Here is a 15,341-nt window from a genome sequence, read left to right as displayed (position 1 = left end):
AGGAAATGTCTCACTGAACAGCTCCTGTAGAACCCGACAACTGGAAGAGACCTAAAAATGACCTCTTAGGTACCCTGTCTATGCTGAGTGGGTCGTGGAATGATGTCAAAAACGAAACTATACAGAACTGCTCCTGACATTCTGTTCTGATCTCTGCTTTCCCTGAGAAGAAGACTAAGGAAATTCTTTGTCGGGTGAGCTCGAAGAAGCCGTTGCGGGTCTTGATGATTTGTGGAACCAGTTGTCCGAATCTCCTGCTGCTATTTGTGATGCGGTAGCCGCAGGCAACTTTGTCTCTGCAGACAACAACGTTAAGACCATAGGGGAGCTTGTGGCGAATACATCCTAACCAAAACGCCATTGATGCAAATTGTGATGAGGACTTTGAGAGAACCTGTGCCGACGTGCTTCGACGCGCTCTGTGTGCTCAGCATGGTTCATCGCTATTGCACATGAATAGAAAGCTGCGGTCTCAGCTGTTCGCAGTGCATCGATAACATTGAAGACGTGTTCTCTCCGAGGCAATGAGGATGAAGAAACATTAAAAACTCACTGCTATTTCGCTCTGTAACCTCCGTATATTAAGTGGCTGCCATAGAAATACATTTTTTTCCATCCATCTTAGTGTTTGTATGCAGTAAATTTACTGCTACTTTTATATCGAATTACACGTTATATCGCACTTGTAGGAATTTTTTTGCAAGCTCGGATTGTACAGAATGTTTCATTGAAAATAATCTGCAGATATAGAGACAAACAATGACAATCAGTACATAAAAATGAAATTAATGAGTTTGCACACCATGATCACAACATAAGATGAATATACTTCTGATGGTCTGCATCATGCAAAGGTATGCACACAGCATCAAAGCAACCGATTCATACAAAGTACACCAGAGAATAACAGAACTAGGAATTAAATGACTTGCCATCCTATAGATGTGCATCTTGATCTGGCCTGTCGCAGTGTCAGCAACAGACATCACCATGGCAGACTCTGTTGTGGAAGCCACTTTCTCGATTGCTGCCTCGATTGGGTTGGAAGGCGGCACAAAGCTGTTCTCCTTCATGTCAGATGGCACAGTTTCCTCAGGAGGTGGGGGAAGTTTTTTGGCCTCACTGTTATTTGTTGATGGGCTGTGAGTAAGCCCACTGTTGACAAGCACCTATTGAAAAAACAACAGGAACAGAATAAAGGATGTTTCACAAAGGTGCACCCTCAAAACTAACCCCCACGCTGCAGCTTCTTTGGAGGTTGTGTGAACATAGCATTGCGTGAACCACCAAAATCTGCAACCTAGTGGTATAGCAATGCGATGAAAACAATAGTTTCTAATATCAACAAGATCGCCAGATGAACAACTTACTTTTGAGATGTATTTCATGCTATTTTAAAGGAACCAACCACTCACTGAAACGTGTCATGAGATTTTGGTACAAATGAAAAGACTGTCTCATTATTGTAAAAAAACAGAGGACTGCAATTTCAAAGCAATGACTATTTGTAATTTTAATTGGCATTGACAACTGCACAGAAAGACTACACATAGTAATATGCAGCTTCTTGCTAAACTATTACCTCAAGACTGGCATATCATGCAAGTTGGCTCATGTTCACTACAGACTCCAGAGCAAAGTGACCCGAATGCAAGAATGAATGCACATTTTTGTTATCACCAAAAATGGGAGCTCGCCACATACCCCAAAAGTGTGCAATTATCTTTTAATCTTGGCTGCAATGGTTTATACAGAATATCTGGCCCAAAATTCAAGAATTCCAAGACCTCAGGGATATAAAAAGACAATAATCAAGGAGGACAACAAATCTTTTTGTATCCCTGAGAATAAAAATTCTCTGGCTCTTGCTCAGCTCTGATTTCGCTCTCCACAGCCACCATTGCTGCTACTTTTTCCCTGGCTTTTCGGCAAAAAATATGATTTCAGTCAATATGAATAAGTATGTCTGGATCCTCACCCTGCGCACACAACTTTCGAGCTAAAGCCAATTACCAATAAAAAAAAGTTGCAAGTCCAGAGACCCGTCATTCGATGCCTTGATCATTCACAAGATCATCATCGAGTTTCTACTAATGCATCTCTATCCCAGTGATACCTGCTTGTTTTCTTGTCTTCTTTCCAGCTTAATATGCAGAAGGCATACTAAGACTTTTTCGCATGCTGCATGCCTGCCAGTGTCTTTCAAAATTAAAGATGTTTTTTTCCAGTGGCATGTGAGCCTTGGCAAGAGAAAATTTTCTTTTGAAGCTCAAAATGTTTTTCAAGAAAAACTATTTTTATGACTAGCCTTTAGTCGCATTAATTTGGAACAATTTATGCACTTGATACATAATGGCTGAAGTTCTCCTTTCTTGATATATTCACATATCTAACAAACTCTTGCTACTGTCTTCACTAAATTTTTGTATTCTACAATTTTCCTTGTTTATTAGAATTGCCCATTTACTTCTTGAACATCTACCATTCACAAGCCGATTTATATTAGTTGGTTAGTAGTTGGTACGTCTGTACTTCCTAGTGTTTCGCAATTAAAATTTATGAAGAAAAAAAAACAGCTTTTGTAACAGCTCCAAATATATCGCTTCTTTCTGTAAGGCAGCAAACATTTTCTTTGCATCTCAAAGTGTTCAAAATTTAAGATGCTTTGGGCAATAAAACAAAAAGCTTTTTGTACATTTCAGAATTCTTAAAATATTTTTTTTTCTGTGTTACAAGCGTAATGTTATAAGTATTTGCTATAATTTTTATCAAAGTTGATATTAGACAAAATTTCACATCGCTTCCTAATATTTCAATTTCAAATGTGCACTATAAATAGTATATTCACTTTGCTTCACTTTGACGTGCGCATGTGAATGTAACTAACAAAGTCTTGGTCAAAATAATTAACTAGACCTGAGAAAAGTCCATTTTTCCTATGGTAAGAAAATTGACTTCAAACAAACAAACAAACAAACAAACAAACAAACAAAAAGGTACCTGCTGTAAAAGGTCTGCGTTGCTTCGATCCAACACGTCCTTCTCGTCCAAGGTGTTGTCCACCACCACGGAAGCCTGCACAGCAGCAAAAACATTCACTGCATTCATAAAGGGACATTAAAAGAAATTTTGATATGACTGTATGTTGCAGAATAAGTTCATTAAAACTAGTTGCTGGTCTAGTTAGTTCATCTTAATAAAGGCAAATTGCACAACGCTGAAGGAAGACATGCACCTAGGTATAGACAATGGACAGGACAGGTGCTGTTATATAGAATAAGCTGTACAAGACACTACTTGACCACTCAACCAAGCCGAAAGGTTTTCATTTGCTTACAATGGACAAAGAACACCTCTGGTGACACCATTTGCACTTGCATGAACTACCCATTGCATCTAAACCTACCCACAAGCACAGTTAGGAAACTTCACCTCTAGTTTCTTCAAGGAGAAAGGTCACCCACAAAATCCCCATTACAGTACCCCTGACACATAATTAAGAGAAGTCAAACAATAACTTAAAGCTATAGGTTGTTGCCATGCTAGCAAAGAGAAACTGCAGGCTTGGAAAATAAATGTCCCCTTTTACTGATTCTCCTTTCAAAAATACTATCTAACAATATTTTATTTGCTCTCATGATTCCAAATGATAATGCTCAGATTAAATAAGACCTCACCAAGAATATATTAAGGGGGGACGCGGGTCTTGAAATCGCGAAAAATGGTCAGAAATGGCAATTTTCAAAAATTGCGATTTTGAAGTCTTTAATGTCCCAACTATGCCTCTACAAAATATTTTAGCTGAATTCGAACTGAAAGTATGAAAAAAACGGCAATTTAGAAACGTCGGTGAGCTGAAATTAAACGCCAAGCTCGAAGGTTTGCCCCATTTTCAAGCTGTAGCTCCGCGCGACGCGAACCGATCGGCGCCATCTTGGTCTCGTTTGAAAGCTGGTTTCCCGCTCTCCAATTTGGCGCCTTCCGGCAAGCTGTAGACCCTCGCACAGCGGAGCTATCAGCACCCGTTCGCAAGGAAGAAAGCGTCGCGAGACAGCCGCCGATTGGGTAAAACGGGCGCCTCCTCGAGGCGCAGCCCTCTGATTGGCCGTGACGCATGCTTTGCCCCCCGCGGCCGCGTTGTACGGCTCCTTCCCGTCGTCTGCTTTCGCCTGCACGCCCGTCATTTTTCGCGCTCCTCTTTGCTTCCTAGTATTTTTCGTTCTGCCGTTTTCCTTATCGTTATTGTAGATATTTTGGCTATTGAATCGCTTCTTTTAGCCTCGAATTTCGTGCTTTTGCGTGTATTTGCCTGCCTGGTGTTTGTTCCGTGTGTCACGATGGCCCGAGACGCGCGCTTGAAATTAAGCACGCGAAAAGCAGTCGGCAAAAAGAGACGCGCATGGAATAAGTAGAGCGCTGCATCGTCGAGAACTGCAGCTTCGGTGATGCCGCAAGCTGCTGTACCCTCGGTGGATGCGGCTGGACTGAGCTCGCCAACAACAGCTTCGCCGGTGGACGCGGCTGAACAAACCCTGTTGACGCCAGCATCGCCGGTGGACGCGGCTGGACAATGCCGATCGCCGTCAACTTCGGTGTTACCGCAAGTCTCTGCAGTGCCGGTGGATGTGCCTGGACTAAGCCCGTGGAAAATATCGACTTTTGATACGCTGCAAGCCGCTTCGAATTCCGTGTCGTCGGAAGCGGCCGAGCCGCTGACCTAAGCCTAACATCGACTTCGGCGTTTGCGCACGCCGCTTCGTGCAGACGGACGCGGCTGAACCGAGCTCGCGTGCTCAACGCTTCGACAAGCACGCGCAGCGCGGACCTTGGCAGCGCGCCAAGCCGCTGCCGCCGCTGATAACATCATTTGTTTTTTTATATATATTTTGAGGAGAGCGCCAAGACGTTGTGCGCTCTAAGCTGAAGCTTGAACATTCGCATTAGACACTCCTCACTGTCCTGTTTTTAACCTCGCAAGAAGCAGTTTCTCGCTTCAACCAAGGAATGGCAGCAACCAGCAGAGCTGTTGCAGCACAGCTTGGTTACAGGCCTGGGAGCTGCCTCATTGGTAGGAGCCTTGAAAAAAAGAAACAGAGGCTGTGCAGGTCAGGTAAGGGTCACACCAATGCTGAAAAGGTGAAGAAGAGGATGGCCAAGAAGCACAAGCCTGACAGCACCCAGGACTACTGCCCAGGACTTTTGTGAATGTGTGGCAGATTCAAAGAAAATAGCAAGTGATTTTCTGAGCTTATATTTTGTCAAGTGTCAATGCAATACAGAGGTTTTCACAATCTTTACATGAACAGATTTCTGTAAATTTGGTGTTATTGTGTTCAGCGATGACTGGGCTGCATGCTAATGCATTAAATTTTTCCATTTGATCAGTAAACAAAAATGGCAGAGTAAGCAAAACTTTGAATGCAATTTTCTCAGCTTTGCTTTTTCGATCAAATGCCTTTGCCTTACGGAACTTTTCATAATGTTTGCATCAACTGATTTTATTGAAGTAGGTATCATTTTTTTCAGCAACACCTCAGCTACATCCTAAAGCTTTCCAATTTTCATTAAACCCAATAGACTAGCAATTAGGTGAGATGTAAGCTAATTACTCCCACATTGTTTTTTTTTTCCTACTTTGTTATTCATTCATGACCTAAGTGATGACTTTTTAAAAATTTCTTTAGCTTTAGGATGTGCAATGGGCCCTTAAGAATGACAGCATTACTTTAAAACTAGTTTTTTAATTAAGAAATCACCATAATGGCCCGTAAGAAAAGACCTAAGTGGCATAAATTATTTTGCCATATCTTCATTTCTAGATTAGATATATAAAATCTGAATATATATATTTGGGATTAGCATTCAAAGATATATCTGCATGCCAATTGTCAGGAAGATATGTTAAGAAATAAAAAAAGTTTTCAAGACCCTCATCCCCCCTTAAAGGTGCTACTCTTAGAGGCTATGACAATATGTACTGTATGACGAACATGATGAAGTAAAATTATAAGGCACATTCTAAGATACCCGTGGAAGCCTACATAAATGGGCCAGAGTAAGCCTTCTAGAGAGTGAAATGGTGTTGCATTGGAGAACTCTTGGGAAAGAGGACAGAAAAATGTGTGTAGTGAGCCCACCTGCTGATGCAGGGTTTTGGACAGAGTCTCCAGTGCTTCCTTCCTCGAGACGCTGGTCGACAGCTTCATTTGACCTGAATGCACCCGGCTCATGTGTGCATTCAGGCTGCCCAATCGCCGAAAAGTACATGTGCACTCTTGACACCTGCACAGCACACCAACAGATTGACAAATATGCACACTTATTCGAAGTGTGAAGAGGATGAGTTCACAATAGAAAAATACATCACAGGATTACCTACTAACCCAAGACAAAGTTTTAGTGAAAGACAAGGCATTAGGATTTAGTTCCATATGAGTTCCATATGATTTAGTCTGGTAAAGTTGAGGCAAGGAGGACACACTCAGGCAAGGAAAGATGTGCAGTTGCTTATTCCGGAAATGAGCTCCGATGACTCAGGGCAATTTTGTAAAATATGTGAGGAGGCAGGAATCTCAGTGCACAATGCATTCGCACAAGAAAGCTGAGGCTACAAATTCTTAAAACAGGAGCCCTGAAATTCTGGGCAATGCTCCTACCATCACCACAGCTAAATGGCTGCAATAAACACCTGAATGTACAAGCATGTCAACAGCATACTCCTGATACAAGAGTACTACATTGCTGGAAAAGAAACTTTTCATGAAAAGGCCACCAAATTTCCAGCTCTTCACAAAAAGTTAAAAGCGCAGAACTACAGGGCTCAAAGTCAAATCATGGGCAGCTTAATAAACCAGAAAAGGGTATTCTAAAGGATCCTACTTTTTCAAGATTTTCAAAGTTTATTTTCAAATGCGAGAGTAGCCAGTGCTTTTACATATTTTTGCAGAGGAACCAACAAAGACTCGAGAGCACCCCTCCTAAGTATTCAATGACATGGGCACTAATATATAAGTGCGCATAAGGCTTAACATAAAATAAATGCATTTTTATAAACAATGAAATTAAATAAAGTACAAATTTTTTAAAGGCCTTTTCATGCATGAAAAAAACAATTACTGAAAATGATAACTTCACATGTAACTTCCTAGCTGGAGTTAAAAGAACAAAAATCAACACCTGTAGGCAGTAAAGCTTAGATCACATCAACAAGAAGTATCCGTTAGATTTTTAAAAGTGTGGCTGTATTACTGCAGTTGGATACAACTCAAGAACAAAGTGGCAGACACACCTCAAAGTAGGCCCTCCAGCCAATAGAATCAGCTGATTATCATGACATCACAGTTAATCTGTGGTTAACTGCCTGTCACACTACATTAATCCCCTGTCAAGGTATGTGACAGGAGGTTAACAACAGACTAACTGTGATGTCATGATAATCAGTTGACGCCATTGGCTGGAGGGCCTACTTTGAGGGGTGTCTGTCACTTTGTTCTTGAGTTGTACCCCACTATAGTTCACATTCAAGAATCAATAAATTTCTGCTCCATGGCCACACCTGCACTACTTTATGCTATATACATATATCACATGTTTATTGGGCCTGCAACCTTTCTCAATTTTGTTTAAAACCATGTCCTGGCATTGTTCATTAATGAATAGTGGTGTGATGCAAGCATGGAGTGATGGAGTAAGACTGACAAAACAATGGAGGCAAAAACACACACACAGTTAATTGACTCCCAACCTGTGTCAACATGCTGCAGAGCCAATGTAAATAAAAGAAAACTGAGAAATGAATCAGCACGCATAGCTGGAAAAGCACAAAGGAAAGAATGACAAACCAGACGCTATGCAACTGATGAATTAAAAAAATAATCTGACCGCTCGTTACCATGAATATATAATGCAAGATTCAGTGACAGTAGATCGCGGTGGTGAATATACTGCATTTACTCGCATAATGACCCCCCCCCCCCCCCCCCCCCCCCTCCTGCCATTTAAAATTTACTTCCCTTTTTACCGTCGCATAAAAAACGTGCACCTGACCATCAAGGCCAGTGTTCAGCATGTTAGCTTTATCTCACCACAATTGGCTAGCACCGCCGGCTATCAGAAAATTGTCGGAGAGCACTGAGATACAGTGAACACCTTTTGAAGTGAATGATGCTAAAACACTGCTGACATGAATGCAGGTGACGTAGGGACGCAACTTATCAAATGCTCACAAGCAAGCAGGCAGGCGGGCAAGCGAGCTGGCAGGCAGCCGGGCAAGCAGACAGATGGATATATGATATAAAATTTCGACTCTTAAAACAAATCTGGCTAAACATTTTGTTTTCCTTGCATAGCAAACCCTCCTCCCAAATTAATGTCAATTTGCATAGAAAAAATCCAGAGGGGAGACTTAAGCTTTGCCTTAAAGGGCAACTGCAACACTTTTTGAGATTCAAATCTATATAGGCTGTAAGTAAAGCATGCCAAGTGTTTTTGCGCTAGCATATAAAGTAATGACATAATCAACAATTAAATTTGAGGCTTCTCCTTACAGCATTAGAGGAGTGCGGAAAAGCTCGGTGTGATGTCACAGGAAGGCATGATTTCAAACTTCCACTGCTATCAACCACACCCTGCATTGCCTCGTTGGATACTGCCAAAGAGTGCTCAGCGGGCTTTGCCTTCAGGAGCATTGGTTTTGTTCCTTCAAAGCAAGCATTTATAAACTGGAAATGTACCGGTACCGTCGATGACATCATCACACGCCCTCCTTTTGGTGCTGTGCTCTGCAGAGAAGCTTGAAGGCCGTCACAATTTTAACTGTGTATTACGTCGCCATTTCAAATGCTAACCGAAAAGGATTTCGCAAGCTTTACCTCCTAGTTTCACAAATTCGACCCCTTTAGGCTCGTCGATTTCTAAAACCTATGCAGTTGCCCTTCAAGGGTATGACGTGGTAGTGTTAATGGGTTAATACTCATACATGCAGAATCTACATTCACAGATCACTGGGAGTCCTCATACCTCTCCTGGAGCAGTGGTGCAGCGGTTAAGCAATGTGCCACCACCCTAAACTGGCAGGCGCTGCCATCAGTGGGGCTTGCGAGACCCAGGTTACTCTTCCCGAGCAACCTCTCATGACCAATCATTCATGACCAATCATTAATTTAACTGTCACCTGCCAGAATGGGCAGTTTGCTTAGAATCCACACAGCTGAACCACCTAAGTGAACCACCTAGGTGGCACACCACGGTTGCTTCTCTAGGGATTTTTCGCTCATGCCACCACCAGGTTTTCCGCTGAACAGGACCCTTAATGCTACTTTTTTAAAAAGTGGGCTCATTATACAACTAAATACGGTACAGTAGAGCCCCACTACAGAAAACTCGCTATAGTAACTCGGTATGCGGTCCCATTTCGCCTTCCATAAAAAACTGCATTTTTTTTTTTCGGTTTTAGTAAAGGTTGTTTTTTTTTCGAAGAAACGGCTACAGTAAAGAGCGTCCGGCAGTGGCGATGTACTTTCCCGCGATATGACGACATCACGGCACACGCAAAATCTAGGATTGCCAGGCAAAGAGGTACTGAATGCACACTTTGAGGTGGCTTCACCATCCAGCTTCAGAGCCGCGAAAAGAAGCCAACTTTTTGAAAACCTTGAGGCCGTGAGGCAACGCACGCGGCACGCTCAGAAAAAGTAAAGCTGGATATGAACGTAGAAAGAAGGCGGCGCAGGTCGCTGAGAAAGGAAAGCCAGTAAAAGTGCAGTGCGGGATAGAAAAGGGAAAAAAAACTGTGTGCGTTCGTACCACGGCAGCGCGAAGCACGGGGAAGCAGCGGCAAGAAGTAGAGGCACGTCATAGTGGCAGCATGTTTGGGACCAGAAGGTGAAATACGTTCATTGCCAATTGCTCCGGCCTACACTTTGTGGAAGCTGACTGATAAGGAATCACCGCATCACTCGGTAGTATTGGCACTACAGCGGCTGCAGGAGCATGAAAAACAGTTGCTCATTTATTGCATGAGCTTATAGCAAACCTCCTCGGCAGAAGCTATGCATGAACCTCCGCCATGAGGAGTGTGATGTCATGTGGAACACATCTATACATAATCTGCAACATTCAAGTATACTTTGCAAAAACTTCAGTTCTAACAGTACCACAAGACCTGTTTAGCATAATGAATGCTAATGACAATGTCATCAAATTCACTGCTGGTGAGATAGTGGAATCCCCATGATTATTTTTAAATTTGCATGAATGCACAATCACAACTAAGGCAAATACAAAATTTCAGAGGATTACAAAACATAAATTTCAAATTTGAATTGGATAACAATTAGTCATATAATCCACTTTCAAGCACCTAACTGTATGAACTCACTAATAATCTGAACTCCAAATATTTAGCTGCACAAACGTGGCCTACAAAATAAACAAAATTGAGTTTCAATCTTATGTTACAAAAATGCCCTATGCATGCAGAGCACAATTGGTTTGGTTTGGTTTATGGGGGTTTAACATTCCAAAGCGACTCATGCTATGAGAGACGCCGTAGTGAAGGGCTCCGAAAATTTCGACCACCTGGGGTTCTTTAACGTGCACTGACATCGCAAAGTACACGCGGGCCTCTAGAAATTCGCCTCCATCGAAATTCGACCGCCGCGGCCGGGATCGAACTCGCGTCTTTTGGGCCAGCAGCCGAGCGCCATAACTACTCAGCCACCGCGGCGGCTTGCAGAGCACAATTGTTTCATGGCTTTTTTTTAATCAGTATGTAAGCGGAAACACATGCCGTGAACATGCAGCTGCTGGACTCCTCGCATTTGACTGCTTTGGGACCTTATTTCTTCTGAACACACATCTATGTTTTCTTTTTTCCCAACCAAATAACGGTGCAGCTTGAATTACTACATGAATGTTTGCAACTGCAGCTCACAGCTAAGTGGATGGATTGCAAATCACGCATGTGCATATTTTGCTACATACCAATGGCTGTTTTCTAGCTTTATTTTTCTGAATTCGGGAGGACAGTGCTTTATATAATGCCATATTTTGTGTTCAAACTCAGGTATGCATTAGGTCATTCAATAAAGGTTTCATAACTTGGGATCTGATTGGGTTATTTTTTCCAGCAAAGATACTTCACTATTAGCACTTGATTTTGTATGGCACATGGAATGCTGTTCCTTGCTCACAGTTTTCTTAAGGTAACCAAAAAATGAGATTCCATTAAGATACTTTTTACCAAATGAGATATTGCCTGTTTTTGCTTGTAGACTCATTCAAGATCAAAACGACAACTCTAAATATGAAGTAGCCTTCGAGAAGCTTCCTGCCTTTCCTCTTTCTTTCCTCTTCTTCTCTCACTCTCTCGCTCACACAGCCTTGGAGCCTTGGGTAGCACTCATACAAAAACGCTGGTAACACACCTGTACAGTACCTGTATTCGATTCTGTGCTTTCTAAGATATGCTTTTCGCACTTATTTTCAGATAATGTTAGGAATTGCTAGGAAATGTGGAGTCTAACGTCCTGAAACAACACATGGGTTATTAAAGATGCTGTAGTGGAGGACTCCCGATTAATTAAGACTAATTGGGGTTCTTTAACATGCATGGTCACTGCATAGCACACAGGCGCCTTTTGTGTTCCGCCTCCGTCAAAACACGGCCGAAGAGGCCGGTATTGAACCTCAGACCTCCGGCTCAGTAGCTGAGTGCCCTAACTACTGAGCCACCGCGGCAGGTCGCTAAGCCATGATTAAAGCCATTATTAAGGATTAAAAGAACTTGAATATAATCAGTATTTACCAAATAACAATGCCCTAAAATTGGTACAAGACATCCGCTAGTTCCAATGTGGTGCCTTCAGCTTTTTGCTCTACACATTGCATTTCCTTGAAAGCATATTTCAGGTACAAATCAAGCTTAACTCGATTTTTCAGGATGCTCGGGGTTTCAGAATTGGGTGAAACCAGGTTTTACCCCAAAACAAAGGGCCCTATACATACACTGATACAAGCCAATTGCTGTAGTGTACTAAGTGTGTCCTGGTGACAATGGTACACAAAAATATCCGGAGTGAAATGTGCACAGGAATAATGAGCAAGTGAAATGCCACACACATTTTTCTCAAAACCTCTGTGCCAGATCAAAACCATCTTATGTGCCCTCAGTGACTTTGGCTCAAATTAGAACATGTTAGTGGCATTGCAAATGTATTATGGTGTACTTTTCTAGTTGTCAGCAACAATTAGATACACCCAAGTAGTACATGTAGTACATATGTATAATAGTAGTGCATATGTATAATACCTGTAGTATGCTCTACGCCGACAGCTGTGGAAAGTTCTGTGGGTTCACTCAGGCAGTACAGAATCCTTCTGTTGTTGGTCTGCACCTCTACCGCGCTGTGAAGAAATGGAGGAAGGTGGGAGTGGAAGGGGGAAAGAGAGAAAGAGGTGCCGTGGTGGAGGGCTCTGGAATAATTTCAACCACCTGGGGACATGTGCACTGACATCACACAACACATGGGCGCTTTTTGACGAAACGCAAAAGGTGCCCAGCCTATGTGCTGTGTGATGTAAGTGCACATTAAAGATCCCCAGGCGGTCAGAATTATTCCGGAGCCCTCCACTACGACACCTCTTTCCCCTTTCAGTCCTACCTTCCTCCCTTCTGCAGCACCTCCCCTTTATCCGGTCGCAGTGCGAGAGATTCACATTTCCACCCAGCTTGCTTACCCTAGTGCGACTACAAATTTTTTCAGAACATTCCAACTCTCCATGTTGCTGAATTTGGAAAGATACGGCTACCCCCAGCTAATGTTCCATACAACAATAAGCACCTTTGCAGCACTCCACCTGTGTCAGCACCATTATTGCCATGGAAACCTGGCAAAATTAATTCAGTGACCTCATCCATTGATTTTCAGAAGCAAATGAGAACAATATTTCTGCACATCATGTCAGCAGCAACTCATGCATTGATGTGCACTGTACCCGGCAGCATAGACGCACTCAAATGCTTCTGCTAGTGGAGGGAGGTTCGGGTACAGCGGCTGATATGCAGTCATCGTCAGTGTGCATGGTGGCTGTGATGTGTGCCTAATCTTTTTCTCTTTTATCGATCATTCTGCTTCCCCTCTTGTATCTCAACGCAGCAGTGACAGTGGGCCAGTTGACAGCGTTCCTTACTCAGTGGTCTGCAGCAAGCCACTAGAAAGCATTGTGCTTTTCCGTTCAGGTATTAAATGTGAAACCCCAAGAGGGTAGGCCATACAGCTCCCGCTGTAATATACAACTAAGAAGGAAATGTATACGTGCCTTTTGTCATACAAGGTGCTTCCTCTGGTCTGTTTGTTTATGAGCACTCTTAAGTGAAATTTTAAGTGGTCAATCTTGATTCAAATCTTTGCTGTTTTTAAACATCATCTGGTCTGAGATTAAATTTTACTACTGGCACACTCTTTCAAAACTGAATTTTACACGCGCACATTTCAATGGCTGTTAAAGTAAATTTGAACTATGCATCAATGAGCTGGAATTAGAGAGGTTAAAGCTTTGGGATAACAGAAAAAAAATGGCAGCAAATGCTTTCTTGCTCATGCCCACCTGAATACGATTGCGTTCTGGTCATTGGATGGCCCAGTGTGGACTCTCTGAATGTGTGCACGCAGGTTACCCCTCTGAGAGAAAGCTGCAGAGCAGAACTCGCACCGGTGTGGCCGCAAACCACTGTGTTTGCTCAAGTGAATTTGCAGGGCACCTTTCTGGTTGAAGGTCTTGTGGCAGATGTTGCACCCAAAGGGCCGCTCCCCTGCACAGAGTACCTAATGCTCACATACTTTCTCCTGTATTACCACTGCGTCAGCTGTTAAGTCTCTTAAACAGAGAATTGTGCAGCTCTAGCTCTGCATATGTGCGTCTGCCTGAGGCACTAAAAAACAACTTGGCAGACTTTTATAAATTATGCCACTTAAATCAGAAATTCTTCTTTTTGGGAGTCTTTTGACCTCAAAAGGCAATTCAGGGATTTCTTAACGTTCTGAGTTGGTGACTGAAGTTAGCAATTGCAACTAGGCTGCAGGGCTAAAGGCAATGCTTTGCATGACGAAACAGTAACACCACAAAGATTACTGGTATGACTCATTCTTCATTGCTCACTAAATGGCTGAAATAGACATTGCAAGCAATTACACCATTTGTGAAATGCTTGCAACAGAAAAAAACATTCTTGACACCCTTTTATCCAGCATACATAGAGCAGCGGCAGGTAATATGTGTCATATAGCAAACACAGAAATCCTATTAGCAAGGAACTGATAACAATTGGCACCACACGAGTGGTGCTAAGGATTCATAAGGCTTCCAATAGGCTTCAAAAGAATTACTTCAACTTTCATATCACTCTGAAATTTAGAACAAATTTTCCCACATTCCGGGCTGACTGCAATCACTTGCTTGTTTGAATTCTACTCAACCTCAAGGGATTCCCTGTGTGCTACGGGAAAAATCAATCGAACTGAGGTCACAACATGGAAAACATTAAAACTAATTTCTGCAAAACCAAGATGCTGCATGGATGCATATTTTGGCATAATGAACACAACACACCAACTGCAATTACAAAGAAACAACTGTGAAAGTTTTGCTAAAATACATGAACTCCCATAATCCCAGAAGTTACCCGTATATTAGGCCTTTCAACACAATTACAAAATGGTGCACAAAAATGAAAACAAATCAACAAACAAAAAATTCAAATCGCTTGCAAATGAAATACATACAGATGAAGCAATGAAAAAATCGACACGACGCACAAGGACCAAGAAACATGACAACACGTGCTCTGACCGAGTCGGCACTTGAGTTGTGCGTTCTTTCATTCTCGCCTTCGTGCTTCTGCCATTGCTGCAAATGAACCAACTAGCCCAGATTGTCACTCTTAACTAGTTCATACAAAAGAAATCAATAGCCACCAAAGCCAAGGAACACACAGGGTAGGGGGTGTGCGCACATTATAAACTTTTGAACAGCGAATTGGATACCCTCCTATATTCACTTCGCTGAATGACTTAAATAGCACGCATTCAAAATTACTTCAAAACAAATCGACTACAATCTCAAGTTTTCAAATCGTTTTCAAATAATTCCAAATAGGGCACGACATAGTTTTCTTCGATACCGTTTCATAAACAGGGCCCACTCCAATGCTGCATAGCATGCTACAGTGATTGGTCTGTGCCTTTAGAGCTGCAATGCGGTCCTTTCGTTTGACAGTGTTCATGATGCTCATAAATAAGACCTACAAGGCTGGGTGACATGACAGGTTTCAGCAAACTCTG

The 15,341-nt window shown here is 42.4% G+C and overlaps 1 protein-coding gene across 11 annotated transcripts in view; it reads right to left on the bottom strand.

The window, feature by feature from the left end:
* The window catches only part of LOC144113786 (uncharacterized), a 102,052-nt gene that overhangs the window by 65,260 nt on the left and 21,451 nt on the right, over positions 1–15,341 (bottom strand). For all 11 annotated transcript variants that reach the window (XM_077647102.1, XM_077647105.1, XM_077647106.1 and 8 more), the window contains 4 exons: positions 13,609–13,813; positions 6,138–6,282; positions 3,001–3,075; positions 933–1,169 (listed from right to left, as the gene is read on the bottom strand). In XM_077647102.1, the coding sequence (XP_077503228.1) occupies positions 933–1,169; positions 3,001–3,075; positions 6,138–6,282; positions 13,609–13,813 (662 nt within the window). The remainder of the gene's footprint in view (positions 1–932; positions 1,170–3,000; positions 3,076–6,137; positions 6,283–13,608; positions 13,814–15,341) is intronic.

Source organism: Amblyomma americanum, chromosome 1 (genome assembly GCF_052857255.1).
Source record: "Amblyomma americanum isolate KBUSLIRL-KWMA chromosome 1, ASM5285725v1, whole genome shotgun sequence".
Classification (NCBI taxonomy): Eukaryota; Metazoa; Arthropoda; class Arachnida; order Ixodida; family Ixodidae; genus Amblyomma; species Amblyomma americanum.
Note: the sequence above shows the minus strand (reverse complement) of the source record. Positions and strands in the feature narration are given on the sequence as shown.